The 25,285-nt window shown below is 43.6% G+C and overlaps 1 protein-coding gene across 1 annotated transcript in view; it reads right to left on the minus strand.

Moving 5' to 3' along the window:
* The window catches only part of SMIM14 (small integral membrane protein 14), a 68,265-nt gene that overhangs the window by 10,441 nt on the left and 32,539 nt on the right, over positions 1-25,285 (minus strand). The window contains exon 3 of the mRNA XM_030565168.1: positions 18,196-18,244. Within this exon, the coding sequence (XP_030421028.1) occupies positions 18,196-18,244 (49 nt within the window). The remainder of the gene's footprint in view (positions 1-18,195; positions 18,245-25,285) is intronic.

Below are 25,285 nucleotides of genomic sequence, written 5' to 3' on the forward strand. Positions count from 1 at the left end.
ACCGCTGAGGCTGACTAGACACCTCTGGAATGGTGAACAGTTCCTTGCTGCCTGCCCCACCAGGCAACTCTGCCGGGAGCTCAACATTGCCAACTCTACCTCTTCACCAATGACTTCGTCCTCTGGGTTAAGTCCTCTTTCTACTGCCTCCAGTCCCGCCAAGTATCCATCAGGCTCTTGGTGGTGGATGTGGGGTTGCCACTGAGGATAGCACCCAGCTCCTTATAGAACCGGCAGATCTCAGGTGCAGCACTGGAGCGACGGTTTGCCTCCCTCACCTTATGGTACGCCTGCTTCAGCTCCTTTATCTTTGCTCTGCACTGCAGCATGTCCCAATTGTAACCCATTTCTCAAAGCTTGTGCGAAAAGTGCCTCTAAGTATCACAATTCCTACAGCTCAAGTGCAGCTGGGACTGCACAGCCTCCTCTCCCCATATACTGAGCAGATCTAACAGCTCTGCAGTTGTCCAAGCAGGAGAGCATTTGCTGTGATAACCTGCAATGGTCACCTGGGAAGATGAGATGAGACCTCTCCACAAAACAGGAAATGAAATTTCAAAATTTCTCAGGGCTTCTAAGGGGGAGGGGCAGATGGTTGTTTACCTGGCTGCAGGGCATTGGAGTTCAAACTGCTGACCAGAGCAGCCATGATGGGCTTTGTGGGACACCTACTGGATGCCAATTAAAGCAATAAAATCAAGCATGGTGCCTACACTGGCACTTTTGTAGACAAAAATGTAAAGGAAAAAGCCTTGTCTCTTGTTGGGGTGTGTCATAAACAGATAAGAAAAGTTAATAGAACAGAAGTACTTTATATCTCTTTGCCTGGAAGGGGTTAACAAGAACAGTGAGCCTGGCTGTCACCTGACCAGAGGACCAATCAGAGGACAGGATACTTTCAAATCTTGAAGGAGGGAAGTTTTTGTGCTGTGCTGTTAGTTTTGGTTGTTGTTCACTCTGGGGGCTCAGAGGGATCAGACGTGCGACCAGGTTTCTCTCCAATCTCTCCGATACAGGCTCTTATAAGTTCAGACTAGTGAGTACTAGGTAGATAAAGCGAGTTAGGCTTATGGTTGTTTTCTTATTTTGCAAATGTGTATTTGGTTGGAAGGAGTTCAAATGTGTATTTGGCTGAAAGGATTTTAATTTGTACTTGTATACTTAGGCTGGGAGGGTATTCCCAGTGTCTATAGCTGAAAGACCCTGTACCTATTCCATTTTTTTTTTAATTTACAAAGATAATTTTTACTGTTTTTTCTTTAATTAAAAGCTTTTCTTGTTTAAGAATCTAATTTTTTTTTTATTCTGGTGAGACCCCAGGGGACTGGGTCTGGATTCACCAGGGAATTGGTGGGGAGAAAGGAGGGAAGGGGGGGAGAGAGGCTAAATTCTCTTTGTGTTAGGATTACCTTCTCTCTCAGGGAGGGGAAGAGAGAAGGGGGGGGAAGGTGCATTTTCCTCTCTGTTTCAGGATTCAAGGAGTTTGAATCACAGTGATCTTCCAGGGTAACCCAGAGAGGGGAAGCCTGGGAGAGGCAACGGTGAGGGAAAGGGTTTACTTTCCTTGTGTTAAGATCCAGAGGGACTGGGTCTTGGGGGTCCCCGGGCAAGGTTTTGGGGGGACCAGAGTGTACCAGGCACTGGAATTCCTGGTTGGTGGCAGCGCTACGGGTACTAAGCTGGTAATTGAGCTTAGAGGAATTCATGCTGGTACCCCATCTTTTGGACGCTAAGGTTTATACCTTATACCATGACAGGGTGGTTGTATTTTGTCACCAAAAAATCACCTCGCATTGTGTATGCATTCACTGTTTTGTTGACAAAAGCTGCCTTTTGTCAACAAAACTTCGTAGGGTAGACAAGGCCTAATACAGGGATAGGCAACCTATAGCACGGGTGCCGAAGGCGGCACGTGCACTGATTTTCAGTGGCACTCATACTGCCTGTGTTCTGGCCACCAGTCCGGGGGGCTCTGCATTTTAATTTAATTTTAAATGAAGCTTCTTAAACATTTTAAAAACTTTATTTACTTTACATACAACAACAGTTCAGTTATATATTATAGACTTATAGAAAGAGACCTTCCAAAAACATTAACATGTATTACTGGTACGCAAAACCTTAAATTAGAGTGAATAAATGAAGAGTCAGCACACTGCTTCTGACAGGTTGCAGACCCCTGGCCTAATAGATCAAATTGAAAGGGCAAAGTAGACAGACTATACACTGACCTTGCCAGAAGCAGAGATTAAATGCTACAAGGCTCAAGATCCAGGAGGGACCTCCTCCCAATGGGACAGTAGAAAAGAAATACCACGCAAGGTACTCCATTGCTAACTACTGGTTGCCTTTCCTTCCCTTCCCTCAGTATGGCATATCCTCAGAATGCAGAAACAATGGGAGTCAGCACTGTAAGAGCTGAGTGACCAAACAACAAAAGAGCACCAGAGAGAGGGTCTGTTTTCTAAGACCTTGATTGAAAGGTCAGGAGATGACCAGCTTTTATTCTGCGTAGGTCCTTATACCACGTCATTACTCCAGGAGCCAAAAGCTTTCTATTAGTGCCTTAAGCAACGTGACTAGTATCTATCATGTATGGTTTGTTCTTTTTCTCTCTCTGCAGAAGGAGAACTGTGTGTATGCATTTAATGTACTCATTGCTTTGTGTTTCTATTCGAGAAGGCAGGTCAAAAAAGTGAACCTTGCACTTGGACTGAAAGGTGGTGAAGTCTGTGACAGTTTTTATTAGAGCTGGGCACTTACCTGATTTTTCAGTCTCTGGCAGTCAGGGGTAGGGGGGAATTTTTTCATTACACCCAATCCCAAATATTTTCAGAATTTTCAACAAATCTAAAAAGTCAATAGCAATTTCATTTCAGGTCGAACAAAATATTGTTAGACCCAAAACTTCTTGGTTTTTTTCTGGGCATTTTTAGACTTTTATAATAGAATGACGCTGTAGCCTGGTGATTTTCTCTGTCTATCTGGCCCAATGAATACATGATTATTTATACAAAGTGGAACAGCTTCAACAGAAGAGAAGGGAAAACCCACCCCAGAATATGCTATAGCCCTGGTGGTTAGGACACTCACCTTGCAGAGTGAAGATCTGAATTCAAATCCCTGGTCTAGAGCAGGGATTCAAATCTGGGTCTCCCACATGAGCACCCTAACTACTGGGATAGTGCGTATAAGTGGGGTAGCAGTGGCACTGCCACAATGTCAACTCATGTCTAAGTCCTCTTGTAGATCTAGCCCCAAATTTTCTTTTGCCCAAAACTATTCAGCAAATGTGCGTCTAATTCATGAAGTTTGTTGACCCAAAACTGCATTTTTGGTGACCAAACTTTAAAAAAAAAATAAAAAAATAAAAAAGCCCAGCTATAGTCCTTTATTTCTGGGGGAATTAGATTCCACAGTCTCAGATTAACCCCCAAGAAAGCTCTGTCTCCTGCACAGTGAAGGCAGAATGTTCCATAGTGCCAGAGAAGCAGAACTTATGAACAAAGTCCTCATCTTGGAACTTCTAGCTATCATTTAGAAGTTCTAAGGCCAAGGCATTGAGCGCCTTGAAGATAAGGACAAAGACCTTGAACGTGACTTGACGTTCTATGCAAAGACAGTGTGGAGAATGAAGGACAGGTTTGATGTGGTTGGAGTAGCCACCCTTGCTAAGGAGACATGCAGCAGAGTTCTGTTCCAGCTGAAGATTCCTAAGCATTGATGGCTTTACTGCTGTAGTCCAGTTGGATGGTGATAAAAGGCATATATAATTGAGACAGGTCACCATCTGCCAAGATGGGACAGAAACTTCTAGACAACTGGAGATGGTAGAAAGCATTCTTGCAGATGCTGCCATGTGAGAACTTTGTGTCAGCAAGGAATTAATGAACACTCCTAAACTACAGACGGAAATGACCAATTTATGGGTGTGCACCTTCAATTAAAGCAGCCTCCACCATGGCTGGAAAGTTTGAGTGCTTTCCTTTGCCCACAAACATCATCCTTCTCTTGCTCAGGTTCCGCTTCAACCAGGTGTTCTGCATCCATGAGTTGATCCTATACAAACACCGGGTCATCTTGTCAGTAGTAGTATGATCCTATCTGGTGAAAGATAGGTAATGCTATGTGCCATCTGCATACTGCAGGCACTTGAGTCCATGTCATCTTACCTTTCACCTAACAGCTGCAACTGCAACTGTTCTGTCGCTTGATCTGTGAATTGAGGCAAGAAGTTATGATTCTTCCACTCTACGTGAAGTGTGGCTTCTCCCCTTCCACTTAAGTTATGAGATTCCCTGAGTAACAGGTTCTGAAGAATCCTACACCCTGTCTAACTAAGGCACACAGGTAAAGGAAGCAAAGTCAACCTTAATCTCAGTTGTGATTGACCTGGGATCCAAGATGCAGTGGTGATCCAAATACCGTTAGGATAACTGGTGAATAGCCTAAGTTTGGCTAGAACCTGATTCTAACACACTTGGACCCATCCAAGCTGTATTACAACCTAGTTCAGCTTAAGCACATTTAGCTTACAAACTTAGCTTAAGCACATTTGTTAAACTCAGTTCCCTGGTCACTGTACAGGATCCTGAGGGCACAGGAGAGATAGCTAGGAGAGAGGAATAGGGCTTCTAATGTTTGTGTAGCACAGTATTTTCAAAGTGCTAATGTACGATTACTAACTACCCTGAGCAGCACTCCCTTATTGTATCATGTACTTCCTTGCTTAAGTTATAAATTAGAATCCTTGTTACCCTAAAGAGATATATAAAAGGCTTTAAGATGACCTCTTTAGTTTGTAGTTACACAACTCCTCAAGAAATCTTTCAGTTAAAATCCTCCACTATCAGGGGCGGCTCCAGGCCCCAGCACGCCAAGCGTGTGCTTGGGGCGGCAAGCCGTGGGGGTGCTCTTCCGGTGCCACGGGGCGACAGGCAGGCTGCCTCCAGCGGTTTGCCTGCGGAGGGTCCGCTGGTCCCGCGGCTTCGGAGGACCTCCCGCAGGCGTGCCTGCGGAGGGTCCGCTAGTCCTGTAGCTTTGGAGAACCTCCTGCAGGCATGCCTCTGTAGGCAAAATAGCTAAAGCCACCCCTGTCCACTATGAAGAACAGGTCCAGTTTGCAATACAAGCTGAACTCTAATGATACCTACCCCTAAGAGATATAGTAAAAATAAACATCAGCCACATTGCTCTGCAAGAAACTGCATACTACAAAATTCTGTAGGTAACAAACCTACTGATGCATATAGCCAACCTACTGCTCATATGAGTATGAGCTGAGGATCCCATTTCCAAGTGAAGCAAGGAGCAGGAGTCATGATCAGTGGGTAACTGTAAACTGTAAACATTCTTCATGCTGAGTGGCAGATGTCACTTAAAGAAAATTAGAAGTTTATTTTATTTGAAAACTAAAGTTAAAGCCAAATCCTCACCAGCAATGAGCCTCCATTCTGCTTCCCCAGCTCTTGGACTGCTGGCAGTTACAATGGCCCTCAAAATAACTTAAAGCAGTCTAAGGGCTGCTCCAAAAGTGGCTCCAGAGAATAGTGCCCTACAGTTCTCTGGTGCTCTTGTTCCTATCCCTCCCACCCCCTTTGTAAGGTGAGATGGGGAAGCATCATCAAGAGCAACATAGAGGCAGCTATATGCCACCTCAGGATTCCCTCTGTGGCTCTGTTAGGCTGCTAGCCCCTATCACAATTCTGAGTTTCATCAGGGCTGCACTAACATTACATACACCTCCCGAGGCCTCCCACAGTAGTATGGCTGTTCTAACAGCTGGAGCACAGAGGAGGGAAAGAAAATCAGGTCTCCTTTTCTTCATCCACATGCCTATGCCAGGTTTTATAAGGGCAGTTGGCCTCTACAGCATCACCTGGGAATCCTCTCTATGCAGGAGGAACCACCAGAGGGCTGATCTGCTGGGTTTCCAGCAACATGACCCTAGTCTCATGTGTTTTTACCCTATCTCATTATAAGACACAAAGCATTATTCAGAAATATTATGCGCTAAAAGTGAACTACTGCTGCTGGAACAGATTTTAGAGAAACCCCCACTATCCTAAAAGCAGCACTGGGCAGCCTAATATCTTTTAATAGACAGATCTGCAAACATACACTTTTCCTCTACATTTTGAGGACCGTTGCAAGAGCATTTTACCTGGAGAATCTTAGGAATCTCTGATGGAATATTCAGCTATTTGCACATTCAATACTTGTAGCATTCTTCCTTCATGACACCCTTTAAAATTAATCCCTCAAGATGAGATAGGTACCTTCCAGCAGCAGTGGATAAATGTTTGTGAACGGGAGAATCAGCAATGAAATGGCTACCAGTGGCAGATTCTACATAGTAAATTATAAGATCTTTGGAGCATTGCCCCTATCTTCCTCTATGAGGTTGTACAGAGCCCCAATCCAGACTGGGTCCTGTGAGTACTAAAACAATATAAATTCTACATAATAGAGCAACAACAAAATCAATAAGAGTTCACAGTTATTAATATACGGACATGAACAACAGAACTTCACACTTCTGTCAATACTACTATTCCAATTTGGCTGGATGCAAGCTCCAAAAAATCTTAAATTTGGGGTTAAAGGATACATTTCACAGAAAGAATCATAATCCACAGTGTATAGGGAGTTTACATGGAATTCTGTGGTTGCCTCTCCTTAGTTGGTAGCAACAGAAAAACATGATACATCTATGACATCACTGAGCCACAGCCCTGTTGTTTCCCAAACAAAAATGCACATAAATCTCAGCAGTTACTTCTATGATCTGTAGCCAGAGGATTTGTCTGTAACAATACGAGCAGCTGGCTTTCCAGAAAGAAACATGAACCACCAGAATGAACTGTCAGGGGAGAATTAAAGCAAGAATTTTGGGATCTGGGCCCAGCATTGAAGAACTATGAATCAGTAAATGGCAGGAAGTGTATTACTGAGCTGATTGCTGCTAGCCAGCTAGTCACTTGCTGCTGGTGCAGGACTTATGAAAAAGGAGCCAGATTCTAGATCCATCACAACCTGATTTAAGGGGAAGGAACAGGGAGGCAATGAATGGAAGTCATGCCTCATGCCTGCCTGTCTGTCCGAGAGTGAGGGTGAGGGTGGATGTGACGGTCTCATGGAGCAGGGCTCAGAATAGTCATAACCCACCTCAGAAAACAACAATTCCAGCAGATTCTCCAGGCTCAATCTGTTTATTCTGTTATTTGATTCTTGAGAGTTTTACAACACTTGTTGTTTACCCAATAAAAAAAAAACAGTCAGTCAAAATGTCATCCTAAGCCATTAACAGAAAGCAACCCCCCACTGGAACTAAACTGTGCACATTATAAAATAATTGAATAGAACTTGGCATTCTATACAATACCTGTCAGCCCATGGATCTCAAAGTGCTTCACAAACATTAATGAACTAAGCCTCATGCCCCTCCCCGGGAATGAGGAAGTATTACCATCCTATTTTATAGATGGGTTAACTCAGGCACAGAGAGATTACTTGTCACAAAGCAAGTCTGTGGCAGAGACAGAAACAGAACTCTCAACACAGGTGAATACTGAAACTGCTAGACCATGCTATCACCATCCCCTGACATACATGCCCCTTTCTCTTTCTCAGAAGTGACGGGATGCTTGCAACTCATGGCAAAATTCTATCTGTGTGAAACAGGCTAAATACCATCTAAGGATCACTTTAAATTAGGATCATCCTCCCTGGACCAGTTGAGCCAGATTTACAACCAGAATACAGTGGTGGCATGGTGCAAAGAAGTTGCACCATGCTGGAAGACTATGATGTCCTTTTCCAATCCTTATCTGATTGGACTAACTTGACACCGATTCTTGCTGAGCAGACAATTACTCTTCGGATATCTGATTTTAGACAAACAGTAAGTAAATTTTTAAAGCCATGATTATATGCAATTTGCATGAATATCTGGTGATTACAGAAAGCAAAGCATTTGTAACGCAACCATTCTAAAAGGCCAAATAAATCTTGGTCTTTTCCTCCTCTGCTAATTCCAGTTCAAAGGGAAAACCTAGTTCCCTGAAAGTAAAAGGAGCATTCTGGATCTCCTCCACTGTCTCCCTTTTGCCTTCTCAGAGGCTTCAAATCACAATGACCTTCCCTAACTAAGGGCATGTCTACATTACAAACTTTTGCTGCTATAAGTTACATTGGCATAAAGCCGTCGCAGTTAGCATATTGTTTATGAACATGCACACTTGGCTCCCTTTGTCGGTGCTGCATGTACTCACCCAGAGTGGTTCAATGCATAGTGGCATGCACCATGGATAGATATCCCAGTGTGCAACTCGTCACTGTCCAGCATGCTGTCTTTTGGTGGGGTAAAAACAAGTTGCATAGGGTTGAATCGCACTGCAGGGTCAAGTTCCCATCATGCAACTTTTTCTGCCCTATATCATCATCTCTATCCCATAATGTTCATGTTTTAAAAACCTATGAACTCACAAAGGACTTGTTGCTATGCCATCTCTGACAGAAGCATGGGGTCTGCACAGCTCTGCACTTCTGTTCTGAGCATTGCAAGCACAGGATACATGATCATGAGGTAATTGCAGAGCCAGAAGAATCACAGGAAACAAGATGATTGGGCAGATTGCTGTGGGACATAGCGAGAACCAATTAAAGGTTGTTGTTGGTGTTCACAGAGCAGCTGCAAACAATGGAGTGCAGCTTCTGGATCCAAGAAGTAAGCATGGACTGCTGGGATCCCATCATAATACAGGCTTGGGATGATGAGCAGTGACTGAAAAACTTTCTGATGCACAAGACCACATTCCTGGATCTGTGTGCTGAGCCTGCCCCAACCCGCCAGCATAGACACACCAAAATGACAATGGCCCTGCCAGTAGAGAAGTGAGTGGTGATCACCGTGTGGAAAACTTGCCGTGCCATATTTTGCTACCAGTCAGTGGGAAATTATTTTGGAGTTGGAAAATCAATTGTGGGGGTCATTGTCAGGCAAGCGTGCAGGGCTATTAAACATCTCCTGCTACAAAGAACTGTGACTCTCAGCAACATGCAGGACATAATGGATGGATTTGCAACAATGGGAATCCTGAACTGTGATGAAGTGACAGATAGCATGGATACCTCTGTTTTGGCACCAGGCCACCTTGCCACAGAGTATATCAGCAGAATGGGCTACTTTTCTATGGAAGCACTGGTAGATCACCAGGGACACTTCGTTGATATCAGTGTTGGCTGGTCAGGGAAGGTGCACAACACTCACATCTTTAAGAACATGGGCTGTTCAGAAAGCTATAAGCAGGTACTTTCTTTCCCAACTGGCAGATTATCATCCGTGATGTTGAAATGCCATTACTTATCCTGGGGGACCCAGCCTAGCCTTTAGTCCCCTAACTCACGAAGCCACACACTGGATACTTTGACAGCAACAAAGAAAGATTAAACTACTGGCTCAGCAGCTTGAAAGAGGCTTTGGTAGACTGAGGGGGCACTATCATTGTTTACTTCACAAGATTGGATCTCAGTAAGAAAAATATCCCACAGGGTATAGTTAAAGCTAAGATTTAGTCATGGATATTTTTGGTAAAAGTCATGGACAGATCATGGGCAATAAATAAAAATTCACAGTCCGTGACCTGCCCATGACTTTTACCAAAAATACACTTGACTAAAACTCTACTTCTAGGGTTCTGATGCTCAAGGGGACCCCTGCTGGGGCTCTGCTTCAGTGCTGGGGGTTGACTACCCCCTGGTCGCTGCTGCCCGGGACCATTCTCTGGACAGCTTCTGGGCACCCTGAGACTGTTGCTGCTAAGGTGCTCCCTGGAGCCAGCTGCCCAGGGCTGCTCAAGCAGTGTCCATTGTGGCTGGTCCTAGGGCAGCCCCTGAGACTGCTGCTCAGACACTCTCCGGGGCTGCCCCCAGGACCACTGCTCAGGGAGTCTGCAGGACCAGCTGCACTGGCCTTTGCTCAGGCGGTTCCCAGAGCCAGCTGCCTGGGACCTCCCAAGCGGTGGCTGGTGCGGCTGGCCCCAGGTTGCTCCAGCAGCGGCAGGGATGGCTGCCACTGTGGAAGTCATGGAGATTATGGAAAGTCACAGAATCCCTGACTTCTCAACCTCAGTGAAGGAATCACAGCCTTAGTTATAGTTGCCTGCTGTGTCCTGCATCTGTGAAGCAAAGAGGGAAAAGTTGCTGCTGGAGTTAAGGGCAGAGGTGGAGCAGCTGTCTGCTGAGTTTGAACAGTAAACACAAGGGCTATCAGACAGCTCAATGTGGAGCTATACAGCTCAGGGAGGCTTTGAAAGAGTGCTTTAACAACAAGCCACAGTAATGCGTTTTGGTGTATGGTGCTCTACCTGGTCCTTCAGTTTGGCAGCCAGTTAAGAATTGTGCAGTAGTTGGTATACATATATGAATATAATACTGACAATGCACCATGATTGTTGCGGGGCTTGCTGTACACTTACGATTATTACTGTGTGCCCATCACTGATCCTGTGACTTATGTCACAGCGTGCAACGACATGTAAGTGGCTGCTTTCAGTACCACCAGGCATTCTGCAGCATAAGTTGGGGACTAATAAAAATGAAATGTTTTCCAAACAGTAGAATTTTATTGAGTAATGACAACAATTCAAAAAGAAATTATATGAAAATTAAAAGCAAATATAGTAAAACCTTAATAAATATATGGAACAGAGCTTAAAGAAGGGGAAGGAACTTTCATGTCAATTTTAGCTATATATACACAACAACTGTGGCACTCACAGGTCAGTGTGCATGAAGCTGTGGTTGTGTCTCGCGATGTAGAGAGATAGGCATAGTGATGTGGCCCTGATGCCAAACTGAATGTTGAGGATGGGTGGAGGGAGGTGCTATAGTGGAGCTCTCCATAGATTGCAAAGGGAGGTGAGCCAGTGGTTGTTACACCTGTAGATTCACAAGTGTCTGCAGCATCAGTTTGCTGCCGGAAAGGCCCCATTATATCCTGGTGCATTTCCCTCTCCTTTTCCTGCTGGGACTCCTAGGCCTCTCTCCTGACCACTCTTTTCTTCTCCATATAGTCTGTAGTATTCATCCTCCAGGCCCTCTGTCCATGGTCTGATGCAGTACTAGCTTGCAGGATCTCGCTAAACATGGCATCCCGAGTCGTCTTCTTTCTCTTCCGATCTGGATCAGACATTCCGTGGGGAGAGAAACCCTCAAGGTTGCAGTGGCAGCAGCTACAGACAAAACACACAGAGGTACCACTGTCAGTGTAGTCACAAAGGAGAGTGAAAATTAAGTTTCAGAACTCCCCTCCCTTGCTCCCCTGAAGTTTAAACAAACCATGCTCATGGACATGTCTGTTTCAGAGTGCTTGTGCATGGCGTCACTCACTGCTCCAGCCAGGGTGAATATAGCCCTCCAGAGGTGAGGGGAACAAGGAGGAAACTGCTTAGTTACATGAAACTATGAATATAAGGCAATGGCATTGAATACTGGCACCATTTTTCATGGGCAATGGTGATCTTAGCTGATCTCACTTCTGAGGGTAACAAAGGCAGAGATTGCACAGCTGCTGCTGGTGTCTTGAAGCCATCAAGGCTTTTATCCAGCTAGCCTGTTCACTGCAATGGTGCTGCCCCAAGTTATCGCCAGTGGGCATGGGAAAGCATCCTGCAGTGGAAGAAATAAGTCTGCCATCCCTAGAAACCTTCTAGAGAGCAGAGTGACTCCATGAAAGTTTCATTGAGATCTCTCAGGAGGATTCAAGGGACACTCTGTGTACATAAACAAAACTGCTCTGCATGCCCTCCCCTTACCCCACTTAACTCTACATGGGAATGAAAAGCAGATAATTCCAACTCTGTTGTATTGCTGCAGCTGCTTCTTCTAGTACAAGTAAATTACTGAAAAGTCGATAGCTGTGTCCTGCTAAGTTGGGAGCAACATCAATGTAATAGGAAATACATTTACACACTCACCCAAGGTTTCTTCCCTTGTGTCGGGCTCGCCTGTGCTTGACTGCTGGGACTGAGTGGACTGGGGCGGAGTCAAAACCAGGTCCTGACTCATGGCATAAGTGGACCCCCCGGTCACATGCCCCCCATATTTCTCCTCCTCGCTGTTCATGGCAGGAGTCTGTGACTTGAGCTCCTCAGAAGCATCCACAGTGGTCTGTGGGGTGGTGATGAGGCCTCTGCCAAGTATGGCATGCAGTTCTTTGTAAAAGCGGCAGAACTGCAGCTTGGCACTGGACTGATATGCCTGCTGCAGTTCCTTCATTTTCACGTGGTACTGCTGCTGGTCCCTGTTATATCCTTCTGCATCCCCTGTGCAATCTGCTCACAGATGTCCATGTCTCTACAGGTGTGCTTGAACAGTTCCTTCTCCCCACAGGCCCAGGAGATCCAATATCTTCTGTCTACTCCAAGCCTGAGCACATCTGGAGCATGTAACCGCATGGTCAGCTGGACAACTGCACACAACAATGGAGAGCTGCCAAGATGGACAATCAGGAAAAGGCATTCCAAAATTCTGTGGGGTGTTAAAGTGTGTGTGTGTGTGGGGGGGGGCTTTTGGTCTCTGTGAACGTGGGCAGTAGAGCACACAATTGTGATCAACTTGGTCAGCATCAGGCATTGTGGGACAGCTGTTGGAGGACTGTTAGGGTCGACATAGGTAATTGAGTATCTACATTCACACTGAGTTGACCACAGTACATTGACCATGGCTCAACACCACTTGGGCAGGTGGAGTTATTACGTTGGCATAATGCCGGGGTTACAAATTTAAGTATAGACACGTGCACAACTCGATCGATGCAAGGTGGCTTATGTCGATCTAACTTTGTAGTGCAGACCAGGCCTGAAGATTACAGAATGTCTTTCTCTCTCTAAAACTCATCAGCTCCACTCTGGGATGGGATCCACAAAAAGGCAATACAACCCACCCTCTCTCTTACTACTTAAAACAATGTTTTTTCATAAGCAGAAAGAACTAAATTGCGAAGTTGAAAGCACAAATCAAAATAAATTTTACAGGAGTATAAAAAATACTAATGAGATCCAGACAAAAATATGCACTTGGAATCAAAGTATTTTCTGTGATAGTGGTGGAACTAAGTGTATAATGGCCAGCCCTGACCAAACAGTCTGAGATGTATGGATGACTTGATTCTACATAGTTATCCATATTTAATTTATTTGGCTGTCTATTGATGCAGGCTGGTTCTCAATTGTTGTACCTTTTATATGAATAATGATCATTAAAGTACAAGCTGTGATTCTTTTGCCTCCTCTCATTCCTTTTAATGGCAACTGGGAAAATCTAATGGCACATCTGCACTATAAGCATAACTGAGTCAGAGATTCTGGTTACAACATAGCTGTGTCCTGACCCATTACGACACTGCACTGCATAGTTGTATCTGTCATGTGGACAGGACTCAACTGTGTTTTATCTGAATCCTGTAACTAAGATAAAGCCTTGGACATAACAACAAGCGTTAACAGTAAACATGAAAGGAATTCTAATTAGGACAACACATTTTGAGGCGTATTTTCAGCAAGCTTCTACTCAGACACATTTGTCTCTGCACTTTGCAGGTGCAAACCCTTAAAAATGCTTTATTATATTCAGATGTTTGTTCTTGCCAGAGTGCAGACACATGTATAGGAGCCCAGGTGTGGTGAGGTATGTCTGCCCTAGGGCATCCCCTGCTGACCAATGCAGCACTGCAAGCACTTCCTGCCTCAGTTTCCTTTTTCTCAGGACTCCTTCAGAACTCCAGAAAGTCCAAACAGATGTAAGACAAAATTCACTTGCTAGGGTTCTATTTATTAAATACAAATAAACTTCAAATATAGTCTCTCCCCTTGGGCTCAGGTCTTACACTGCCCTTCTCCTTGGGTCATAGGATCATAGAATATCAGGGTTGGAAAGGACCTTAGGAGGTCATCTAATCCAACCCCCTGCTCAGAGCAGGACCAATCCCCAACTAAATCATCCCAGCCAGGGCTTCATCAAGCCTGACCTTAAAAATCTCTAAGAAAGAAGATTCCACCACCTCCCTAGGTAACCTATTCCAGTGCTTCACCACCCTCCCAGCGAAATGGTTTTTCCTAATATCCAACCTAAACCTCCCCCACTGCAACTTGAGACCATTACTCCTTGCTCTGTCATTTGGTACCACTGAAAACAGTTTAGAACCATCCTCTTTGGAACCCCATTTCAGGTAGCTGAAAGCAGCTATCAAATCCCCCCTCATTCTTCTCTTCTGCAGACTAAACAATCCCACTTCCCTCAGCCTCTCCTCATAATAATTGGAGAGCTCTTGCTCTCTAATAATTTTTGTTGCCCTTCGCTGGACTCTTTCCAATTTTTCCACATTCTTCTTGTAGTGTGGGACCCAAAATTGGACACAGTACTCCAGATAAGGCCTCACCAGTGTCGAATAGAGGGTAATGATCACGTTCCTCGATCTGCTGGCAATGTCCCTACTTATACAGCCCAAAATGCTGTTAGCCTTTTTGGCAACAAGGGCATACTGTTGACTCATATCCAGCTTCTCGTTCACTGTAACCACTAGGTCCTTTGCTACAGAACTGCTGCCTAGTCACTCGGTCCCTAATCTGTAGCAGTGCATGAGATTCTTCCGTCCCAAGTGCAGGACTCTGCACTTGTCCTTGTTGAACCTCATCAGATTTCTTTCGGCCCAATCCTCTAATTTGTCTAGGTTCCTCTGTATCCTACCCCTACCCTCCAGTATAGCTACCACTCCTCCAAGTTTAGTGTCATCTGCAAACTTGCTGAGAGTGCAGTCCTGTGGTTCTCAGTCCTGGCCTCTCTGCTCTGTAGCTTCTCCACTTGGCCTCAGATGGCGTAGCTCTCATCCTTGGGGCCTGTGGTCTCTGGAAGCTCCTCTCTCTCTTAGGCTACGTCTACACTACAGAGCTTGCAGCTGCGCGTCACTGTAGTGCTGCTAGTGCAGATGCTCTAAGTTGATGGGAGAGAGCTCTTGTGTCAACTTAATTACTCCAGTCCCAATGAGCGGTGGTAGCTATGTCGGCAGGAGAATTGTCTGCACCAGTGGTTCTCAACGAGGTGTCTGGGGTCCACTGGGGGGGCAGCGATCAGGTTTCAAGGGTTCGCCAATCAGGGTTGGCATTAGGACTTGCTGGTCACAGGGCAGAAAGCCGAAGCCCCACCGCCTGAGGCGGAAGCCGAAGCCTGAGCAACTTAGCTTCACAGGGCCCCCGGCAGTTGTGCTGCTTACTATCCCCTAATGCTGGCTGTAGCAGAGTGGGTCTCTGCTCCGGCCCAGAAGGAGTTAAAAAGAGCCCTGGATAAGGGCTGGGGCTGGAGAAAGCAGCCTTTTAGGCTGGACTGATTGGGGAAGTGGCAGCAGCTGGGGCCATGCCCCAAACTGAGCAACAGGCCCTTATATAAGGGCAGAGAAGCCAGAAGCCCAGACAGACTCTCTCTGCATTCAGAGAGAGAAGGGCCTGGCTGCAGGGAACCAAATAAGGTAACTAGGGTGAAGCAGGGCTGGGAAAAGGCAGAGGAGCTGGGGAGCTCCTGCCTGGAAAGCCCCAGGCTGCAGCCTAGCAGAAGGCTAAGAGGTATTGGGCATTGCAGGGTGCAACCCAGGGGTAGGCCAAGGCAGCTGGTCCAACACCCTTTGCCAATGATGAGAGGCTAATACTGCAGTCTGCCCCAGGGCGTGAGGCTAGCCAATGACTGGGCAGTTGCCAAGACACTGAAGCAAAGTGAGGATAGAGGGTGGGCGGTTCCCAGGGAAGGGAAACCCCTAAGGAAGGGGTTACTGCCAGGGGGCAGAACCCCACATAAAAGGGGCACCGGGGTCCAGGGAGGGACATGGGGCCTGTAGCCGAAAGGCGGATCACCGGCCTGCAGAGGGTGCTCAGAGCTGGAATTTGAGCTAATCCCAGAGGATGACCAGTAGGAGACGCTGTGGAGGTGAGTCGTGCCCGGTTACACTGGCCCTGACTTTTATATGCAGAAAAATAGTTGTTGTGGCACAGATGGGTGATGGAATTTTTATAGCATGCTGGGAGGGCCTAAAAAAGAAAGGTTGAACCTTTGGTCTACACCAGTGCTTAGGTCAGTATAACTTATGTCAGTCAAGGGGGTGGTTTATTCAAATCCTTGAGCAATGTAAGTTACACCAATATAAGATACAGTATCCATGGTCTTAGAAGGGCTTGTGTCTCTCTCAGGATCTTCCTCCAACTGAGCCCTGATGGTCTTTTAGCAGGCCCACAAGGTGCTCATTATTCAATCAATGAGGATAGGCTTGTTCCTGTAGCACCAGGTCAGGTATGCATGTAGAAACAATTGGCTAAAAATCCATCCCTCAGAAACAGGCAGCTTAGTCAAGCATGTATGTGCATTACTTGGTCAAGGCAGCATAATGCTCAACATGTCATTGAAGGTTTTATGCATTAACAAGCTTTGGGATAAAATTTCCCAAGGCATCTAGTCATTTAGGAGCCTGAGGCCCATTTTCAAAGATGACCTGCAATCAGACTTAGGCTCCTAAGGCTTAAGTTACTTTAGAAAATGGGCCTCAGGATCCTAAATCAGATGCTTTTCAAAGCCTATATTAGGCTTCTCAGTCAGGTGCTCTTGAAAATTTTACTCTGTTTTAACTACACTTCCTTTGCCCACTGCTGCTCACTCCCCCTCCAAATACAAACATTGTCTGTGAATGCATTACCTGACTACAAACTAACTACATAATGCTCAGTTCTACCACGTAGTGATCACTCTGCCACTCAAAGCCCTCAATGGAATCTCCACACAGATACACTTCCATGTCTGAATTGATCCCATTTGGCTAACATGATGATGTCTAGATAGTGTGCACTTATTATTTACAGCATATTTTAAGTGAACATACACCTCAACACTGCTGTATTAGTGAAATGGCCACTGAGTCAGGAAGAAATGCCATCACACTGTACTTTAGTGCAGCATTTCTCAAATGGGGTCACTAGGGGCTTTTCTTGTTGCCACAGCCTCCTGGGGTGTGATGGGGTGGTGTGGGAGGGAACCAGTGGCCCCTCCCCCTCCCTGGTGCTCCTGGATGCACAGCCTTTGTGTTGGTTACTGGGGCTTCCAGCAAGAGTTGCCCAGCTGGTGGGGGTGGTGGGGAGGACGGCTCTGGTAGTGAGCCTTTGGCCTCTATACCTGGGCTCTGGCCCCAGAGCTTCAGGCTCTGGCCCCCTGCTGCTTTCCCTGGCCAACCTGCCCTCCCAATTGCCCCTGCTGCCTACCCTGATCTCCCATCCATGGCTTCATCTGCCCCCAGACTTCCCAGGGCTGAGTAAATCTGCTTAAAGTGATACTTGTATGTTAATATCACTTTTCACAGCAGGCTAACAAGCAAAAAATAAATATGCACATACACACATCCAAATCAATGTAATTTGTTTTTCCTAAAGGTAATTAAATGTTTTAGGAAGAAGTGTGAGAGCTGCCACCAGCAAGAGTTGGTGGCTGCACCCTGAGACCACCAAATAATTTGTCCTGAGAACCCCTGCTGTGTATATGGTGCATAATGGATCAGATTTCCTTATAGGCAGATGCTGGCAGAGGCCCTTCTGTGAAGGAAACTTCTTGGAGTGCAGGGGGGTCACAGTGGTTCAAAGAGACTGCACAATCCTACATGTGAATGGCAGTAGCCACGGAGGAGGCATGACCCAGGCATTCAGGGGATGTACTGATTCAGCACAGTCCCACTGCAGTCTTCGCTGGCAGGGCTTCCATAGTGCTACCCTCCCGTGGCACAACCTCTGTGTATTGGAAAAACCATGATTATCCTGCCTGGGGTGAATCCCACTTAGTACCATGGTCCTTGCAGGTGCAAGGAAGGTCAAATTTGAACCATGAAAGTTCCTAGGCTAAATTTCATTAGACTGGGGGACAAATCGAGAAAGGTGCTCACTCCTGCAACTCACACTGACACCAGTGGGTTTCAGGGTTGCTCAGCCCAGGATGTGGCCCATAACATACATTAATTTAAATGTGATAAAGATTAATTCAAACCACAACTCTGCAAGGAAAAAAAAAATCCAGGCCATACAGCATCTCATTTTAGTTAAATTACTGCTGCTTATTTTGACTTTCACGGGAGTCCTAAGCTCATACACTTCCAGTTAGAACATGGTTACTCACATTCTTGAAGGCATTCTGTGTCCGTGCAGTATGACTGGGATTGCCTCAACTGAAATGAATAAAGAGACCTCATAGTTAGGAACGGGACCTGATTAGCTGTTCAAAAATAGCAAGACAGCTCTGAATTACTGCATAGTTTAAATTTATTCAACACAATGGATCTATACAGAGTTTAAAAAATATTAGGGAATACTAGTTTGAATTTTTGAACTGAAACCATCAGAGATCTTTGATAAGAAAGATTGTAACTGCTACATTGCTGCCTCACACCAGGTTTTGGTATGTGAAGAATCCTAGTTATTTATGAGGTTTCTAAATAACCAGTATCAGAGGGGTAGCCGTGTTAGTCTGGAACTGCTTTTTCTAAATAACCATTTATACAACTGACATGCATCTGACGAAGTGTGTATTGACCCACAAAAGCTCATGCTTCAAAACATCTGTTAGTCTATAAGGTGCCACAGGATTCTTTGCTGCATTTATACAACGTATTTTAAGGTGACTGACTAAAATACTGTTGCTTCTATAATCAACATTCCTGGTATGTTAAAAAAAAATGTATTCAGACTTAAACCTTGTGTAAGTTCAAGTTTATAAACCTGTATATACTTTGAGGTTCATAATGGATGGGTGCTGTTCTAATCAGATTAAAAAGCTACAATAAAATACTACATGATCATCTAATATGTGATTTTACTAAAATAATGCATTTGCACATTAATTCTCGCATTTCCCATTGTTTGCATTCTTGATTTTTCAACTTAATAACTTTCTTTAAATAAAGTTTATTTTGTAAGGTCTAGAAAAAAACTGCAGAAACATTTTCTGTTATGTACAATTATATCACCAGCCCCATTAGCAGAGGTTGAACACTGGCCTTTCAATTCTGCAGAAAGATGTGGTAGGTTTGTTTTGAGAAGCAGCCTGGTTAAGAAAATGGTATTTGTGTCCGGCCTATTAGGGAGTTGGGCTCTATTCCTGCTTGTGCAACCTCTCAGTGGAAAATGATATTGATTAATTATAAAAGGTGGGAAGGTAAATATTAACATTAATGATAAATGAGTCAAACTCATTCTCCTAGTTCTCCATTATTATTGGTGTTTGTTTCTGTTCTGGGGTTCATGTCACATTTGCAGGCTATGACTGCAGAGGCAGGGACTGATCACTGGGTGTCTATTCTGCTGCCACGTTATCTCTCTTCCCAGGCATTGCGAGGGGCAGTGAGGACCTGGTCTTAGAACGTTCAGGGATTCTGACATACTACCAAAATTATATTTTGCAAAACACAGCCTGGAGATAGGCAATGGTGATTTTCAAGACGCAATTTTTACTCGGGCAAATCTGCACAAAGATTTCTAGGATGAACAAAAGGTCTCTGGCTACCAAACAAACAATTATTGTCATTACAAGTGTAATTGTTCATGATTAAACAAATTTAAGTAGCTTACATTGGTGTAGCAGGTATAATCACTCATTTTGTTATAAGCACATAATGTATTACACAAAGCACAATACTTCACAAAGGCCAAGACAGCAAAAGCTGAGCAACTGAGAAAGGAAGAGATTTTTAGTCAGAACAGTTAAAACTCAGTTTACCTATTTAACTTCAATGACTAATTAACATTTTGGAGAAAGGAAACCTTTACTAAAGATTCATCACAACATTTCCTTCAATGAAGGTGTTAGGAGCTCATAATAAACATGCTATGGAGACTGTCAGGAAGGCCTCCAGCAAAACCAGGGAAAACCAAAATTAACTTTCCTGATGTTTCTATGGTTAATAAACAAGCTGGGGGAAAAAAAAAAAAAAAAAGATACCCTGGCCCCAAGAAACAACACTGCAAATCAAACCTATTTCCAGGCCTTCTTTACATATCACAAAGACGGGCACAAGCCCAATTTTTACTACAAACCTTTGTGGATCATCTTTATAAGAGGAGGAACTTGTCTTACCAAATGATACTGACTTAGAATATTTTGTGTCTGAAATATTCTGGACTGTAAGGATTGGACATTGGTGTATCTACAGTTTAAAGAGATGAATAATGTGGATAAATTCCACTCATAAAAGGTCTTGATTTAGGGAGGGGCTAAACATTTACAATCCCTACTGGAGGCCATGAGTTTGCAGGTGGTCAGCACTCGTGCGTCAATTTAATTGTCAATTAAATGGACAAAAGATATACAATTTTACCTTTGAGACATAAAAAAGACTCACCAGCATGAATCATACATTGTTCAATATACACAACTCTTCCCATACAAACAACAACAATTTCTTCATGTACTTGTAAAGATTTTTTTTTGATGGTTACACAAAAAGAAATAGATAACATTTTCAAAAATGCCTAGGTCACTTTTGCTCTTAAATCCCATTTAAATTCAATAGGATTATGCTCCATGGAGACTTAGGCGCTTCTGAAAATTTTACCCAATGGTTATAAACATGGACCTGTAGTACCAATTACTTGCCACATGAAGACAAAGGTGTAAGCAAAATTCACAACTTTGATTTGATACAGGGCGCTGAAGAACATAACCATTGGAGCTATGTAACTTGTTTGTTTAAAACAATGAAGTGATTTGCAAAAAAATTGTTCTCTTGTGATAGAACATAGCAGATTATTTTAAATTAATTGGTATAAAGAAAAACAGGTTTTGCTCGGTTCAAACTGGAGGATTGGCTCTAATTCCATATAACCCTATACAAGTCTGATCCCTTGTGGTCATTAAATTAGTCTAAATGAAAGAAAAAGACTCCACTATATCTTACAGGAGGCATATGTAAGTTAAATAGTGGGGAAAGCTTAAAAAAAACAACTTCTTACTGGAACTAGAATGCCTTTTCTCTTACCAACTCTGCCTATTTCCTGCTAACTTGCTTCCATAGGGGACACAGTAACTATTAGAAATTCTGAATATTGTATATTTCAAGTATTGTAAGTGAAAGAGGAGCAATTCTCAGAGTCTGTGAACAGTTTCTGTACTTGAGTTTTTCGGTCTGAAGGGGTGGAGAGTTGTGGGTGAAGGTTTATGGGATAACAATATTTAAAAGTGAAACTAATTTTTCTATTTTAAGATACAGATTTCACCAATGAATTCCACTCCAGTTAGAAAAGGAAGATAAAGTAGTTCAGCTGCAGTTCAACTGAAAGACAATCTCAATGATATGGTGCTGGGAGAGGTGTGGTTTTGATTTGAGGACAGTCAGATGTTAATTCTAAAATAGGATAACATGTTATGCTCAAAAGGTATAAAAATATTACTGAATATTAGTGTTTTTATTTGTTTTCCAGTGGAGAGACTTCCATGTTCTCAGAAACATAAATTCAGTTCAGGGTTAGCATCTTAATCATAGGGCCAGATACACAGCTCACTGAAATCCATGGGAGTCTATTGATTTCAATGGGCTTTGGATCAAGCCCCTAAAAAGGACACACTGTCAGATAGTTTCGGGTATAAGCAGTTAGGCTTGGTTTAAAAAAGGAAGGAGCTGGGAGAGGGAGAACTTACAAAACCAAATATTAATAGAAATGCTTTATTTTCTTTCATGTCAGTGTTTTGTGTTTGGATTTAGAGGTTTCCTGTTTAGTGTCTGCCACCCCAATGTTGCAGCATTTTACTAGTACATAAGAACCAGAAACGTTTTATTGTCCAAATTGAGTTAAAGGCAAAATGTAAACAACTGAAAGGGTGAAGAAGTTAGTTTCAAATTTTCAGTTTCAATAATCTAAAGCCTTACTGGTAATACAGGTAAAAAAAAATATTTTAAACCCAATAATGTCCTTTATGTCCCTTTCCAGGGCAAAATGAGCTAAAATACCATCAAAACATACAAGAAGAGTTTGTGTGTCAGTTTTGGGGTTTGTTTTATTTTAAGCAGATTTTGGAGTGTGAAGATACCAAAGATTTAAAAATGACTCCCTACCTTGTTATTGAATTACAAGGTGTCACGACCCACCTATTGGGCATGGGGAGTGGGAAGAAGGGGCAGGTATTTCCAGATCAGGTGGGAAGATCCCACCCCTCCCCCCCTCCCCTCTGACTCAAGTGAATATTTTTGGCTTTGTAAAACCAACCAGTTCAGAAGACAAGAACCCCTCCGATTAGTGTTTCGAGCAACTCTTAACATTTTTCCAAATGCACTTTTCTTAGTCCCACTCCATGCTGCTAATGCAGCAGTGTTAAAATCCAGCTGCCCCATGACACAGTTAAAGCATGGTTTCAACTTGTAGTGTAGACAGATCCTTACCATGTTTTAACTGTGTCCAAGAAGCATGCTGAAAACCTGGATGTGTCCCACTACTCCTATTACAAGAGATATTAAGTTTTGCATTTGAACAAGAAGATCCCTTGTGGACCAGCTCAGGAATTTCCATACAAATGGTTCTGATAAAAAAAGCCCAGAAAAGAGTGTGAGTGAGATATCAAGATGAGAGAGCAGAAAAGGAAGAGGATGACAAGGGGGGAAAAAAAAAAGGCAAGGATAAAACAAGGACAAGGACAAATAGTTTGAACTGGATATGGTGATGCTTTATTCATCCCATTAATCAAGTCCTGTTAATACAGAACCACAGCTAGTATTGAGTGAACATTTTCTGCAGAAAAGCAAAATCTCTGCACTGTGGCAAAAATTTTCTGTTGTCTCAATCATCAACTTCATGTTTTTTCCAATTATGCTAGAATATGAGAACGGCATGGCATGCTCTTGATTGCAATCTGATGCATCTGGATAATGAAGTCACTACTTTAGTTTAGTTGGGCAGCCGCATCTGTTTTGTCAAAAGGATATTAATGATTTAGTAAACAACATGATAGATAAATTGCTGCCAATCTGACAGGCCAGCATGGAATACAAGCCAGGTTGCAAACTGAATCCTAGCACTATCTGTCAAGTTCATATTTAAAGATGCAGAAACTGGGCAAGATAAATGGGAAAGAGAGGGAGGGCGTAGTGATGGAATTAAATTGTCCCTTAAATAAAATTAGCTTCCTTGGGAGAAATAGGCAAAGAGAAACTAAAACACCCCACACATGCTTTAAGCAAGTAGAAGGTTGATGATAGAATAATAGTTGGAGGTATGAGGACAGAGTAAAAAAAAAAAAAATGGAGTCCAACCCTCTCTGAGACGTTGCACTCTATATGATTTTATGAAAATATGCTAATGAGTGTGAATATAATGTAACTGGAATATGCTTCATGCAAAAGGTCTCTTGTAAGGTATCATTACAAAGTTTAATCTACTGAGTGAGTTCATTCTATTTGTATGAATGTATCATTCTTGAATCTGAAACTAGAAATATGACATAACTCTGAGGGCCTACTGTAATTATGCGAAGTGTGGGCCATTAATGGTTATTTGGAATCGTGATGCCTCCCATTAACCAGGACAATTGACTGGAAATGGCTCTGTTTTACCTGTAAGTCTTCCTGTATGTGTGTGTACTGACAAGTGGGTAATGAAGTCTTACAGTGACATATGATCATGTCACCTGAACTGGAATCTAATCTTTAACCTGGTGCTTTTCCATTTAGAAGTGGGGGGAGGGGCGCAGAGAGACAAAAGATTCCCACCTTATACCAAAGCTATATAAGGGGGTGGAACAGAACAAAGGGGGCTGCAGTCATGAGAAATTCCCTAGCTACCCCCTGAGCTAGAACAAGGGCTGTACCATGGGAAAGGATTGTGCCCAGACTAGGAAGGTATCCAGTCTGTGATAGAAGCTTATTGAAACATCTCTGAGGGTGAGATTTTCTCTGTATTCGGTTTTCTTACTGGATTAGGCATAGGCTTGCGTGCTTTATTTTATTTTGCTTGGTAATTCACTTTGTTCTGTCTGGTATTACTTGGAACCACTTAAAATCCTACTTTTTGTATTTAATAAAATCACTTTTTACTTATTAATTAACCCAGAGTATGTATTAATACCTGGGGTGGGGGGAGGAGAAACAGCTGTGCATTTCTCTGTCAGTGTTATAAAAGGCGAACAATTTATGAGTTTACCCTGCATAAGCTTTATACAGAGTAAAATGGATTTATTTGGGGTTTGGACCCTATTAGGAGTTGGGTGTTTGAGTGTTAGAGACAGGAACACTTTTTAAGCTGCTTTCAGTTAAGTCTGCAGCTTTAGGGCACGTGGTTCAGACCTGGGTTTGGGTTTGCAGCAGACTAGCGAGTTTGGCTCAAACCAGGCAGAGTGCTGAAGTCCCAAGCTGCCAGGGCAGGAAAGCAGGGGCAGAAGTAGTCTTGACACATCAGCTGGAAGCCCAAAGGGGGTTTCTGTGATCCAACCCATCACACTCTCCAACTGACAATGAGAGAGGGGTGTGTTTGGCACCTTTCCAGACAGAATACTTGGATATAAACCATACCTCAGAATCTAGAATCATCATCATACCATCCAGGCAGGGCAGGGGGGGAATGGTGGTGATCAGAAGAGGAAACTGACATTACGCTCCATATTATTTATAGAAATATTATTATAATACAATAATGGCATAACTAAGATGTATTTTATGCCCGATGGGGCATGTGAGATATCATTGGAAAGGTTATGATTTACTGAATGATCATCACATTTGTATGCATGTATCATTTTTATATATGAAGTTAGGCATATTGTCTATGTACCTATTACAAATGTGTTTATACCTGGGGAACACCAACTAGACAGATAGCAATTGGTCTACATTGCTGGCTGGAAAGGGCCATTGGGAAAAACAATAGGTCTTTGAATATGCTCATCTCCCATCTTCCTGGAAAGCCTTCCTTGGACACTGCAAATAGACTGAGTTATGGCTGTAAGGGTCATGTGATCAAGTCACTTGACACTAGACTGCATGATAAAATTAGTACTTTTCCACTGGCTGGCGGTGGGAATCACACTGGAAGACAAAAGGATTCCCCCCATATGTAAAACCTATTTAAGGCAGGGGAGTGACATAATCGAGGTTCACTCTTCACTGAATACTCACCCAGGATGACTGCTGTAAACATCTGAGAAACAAAGACTGAGAGGAGGAGAATTGCTGAGCCCAGGCTGGAAGGGTGTCTAGTCTGTGGATGAAATATCTGAAGTTTTAAGCTGC

This window comes from Gopherus evgoodei, chromosome 5 (genome assembly GCF_007399415.2).
Source record: "Gopherus evgoodei ecotype Sinaloan lineage chromosome 5, rGopEvg1_v1.p, whole genome shotgun sequence".
Taxonomy (NCBI): Eukaryota; Metazoa; Chordata; order Testudines; family Testudinidae; genus Gopherus; species Gopherus evgoodei.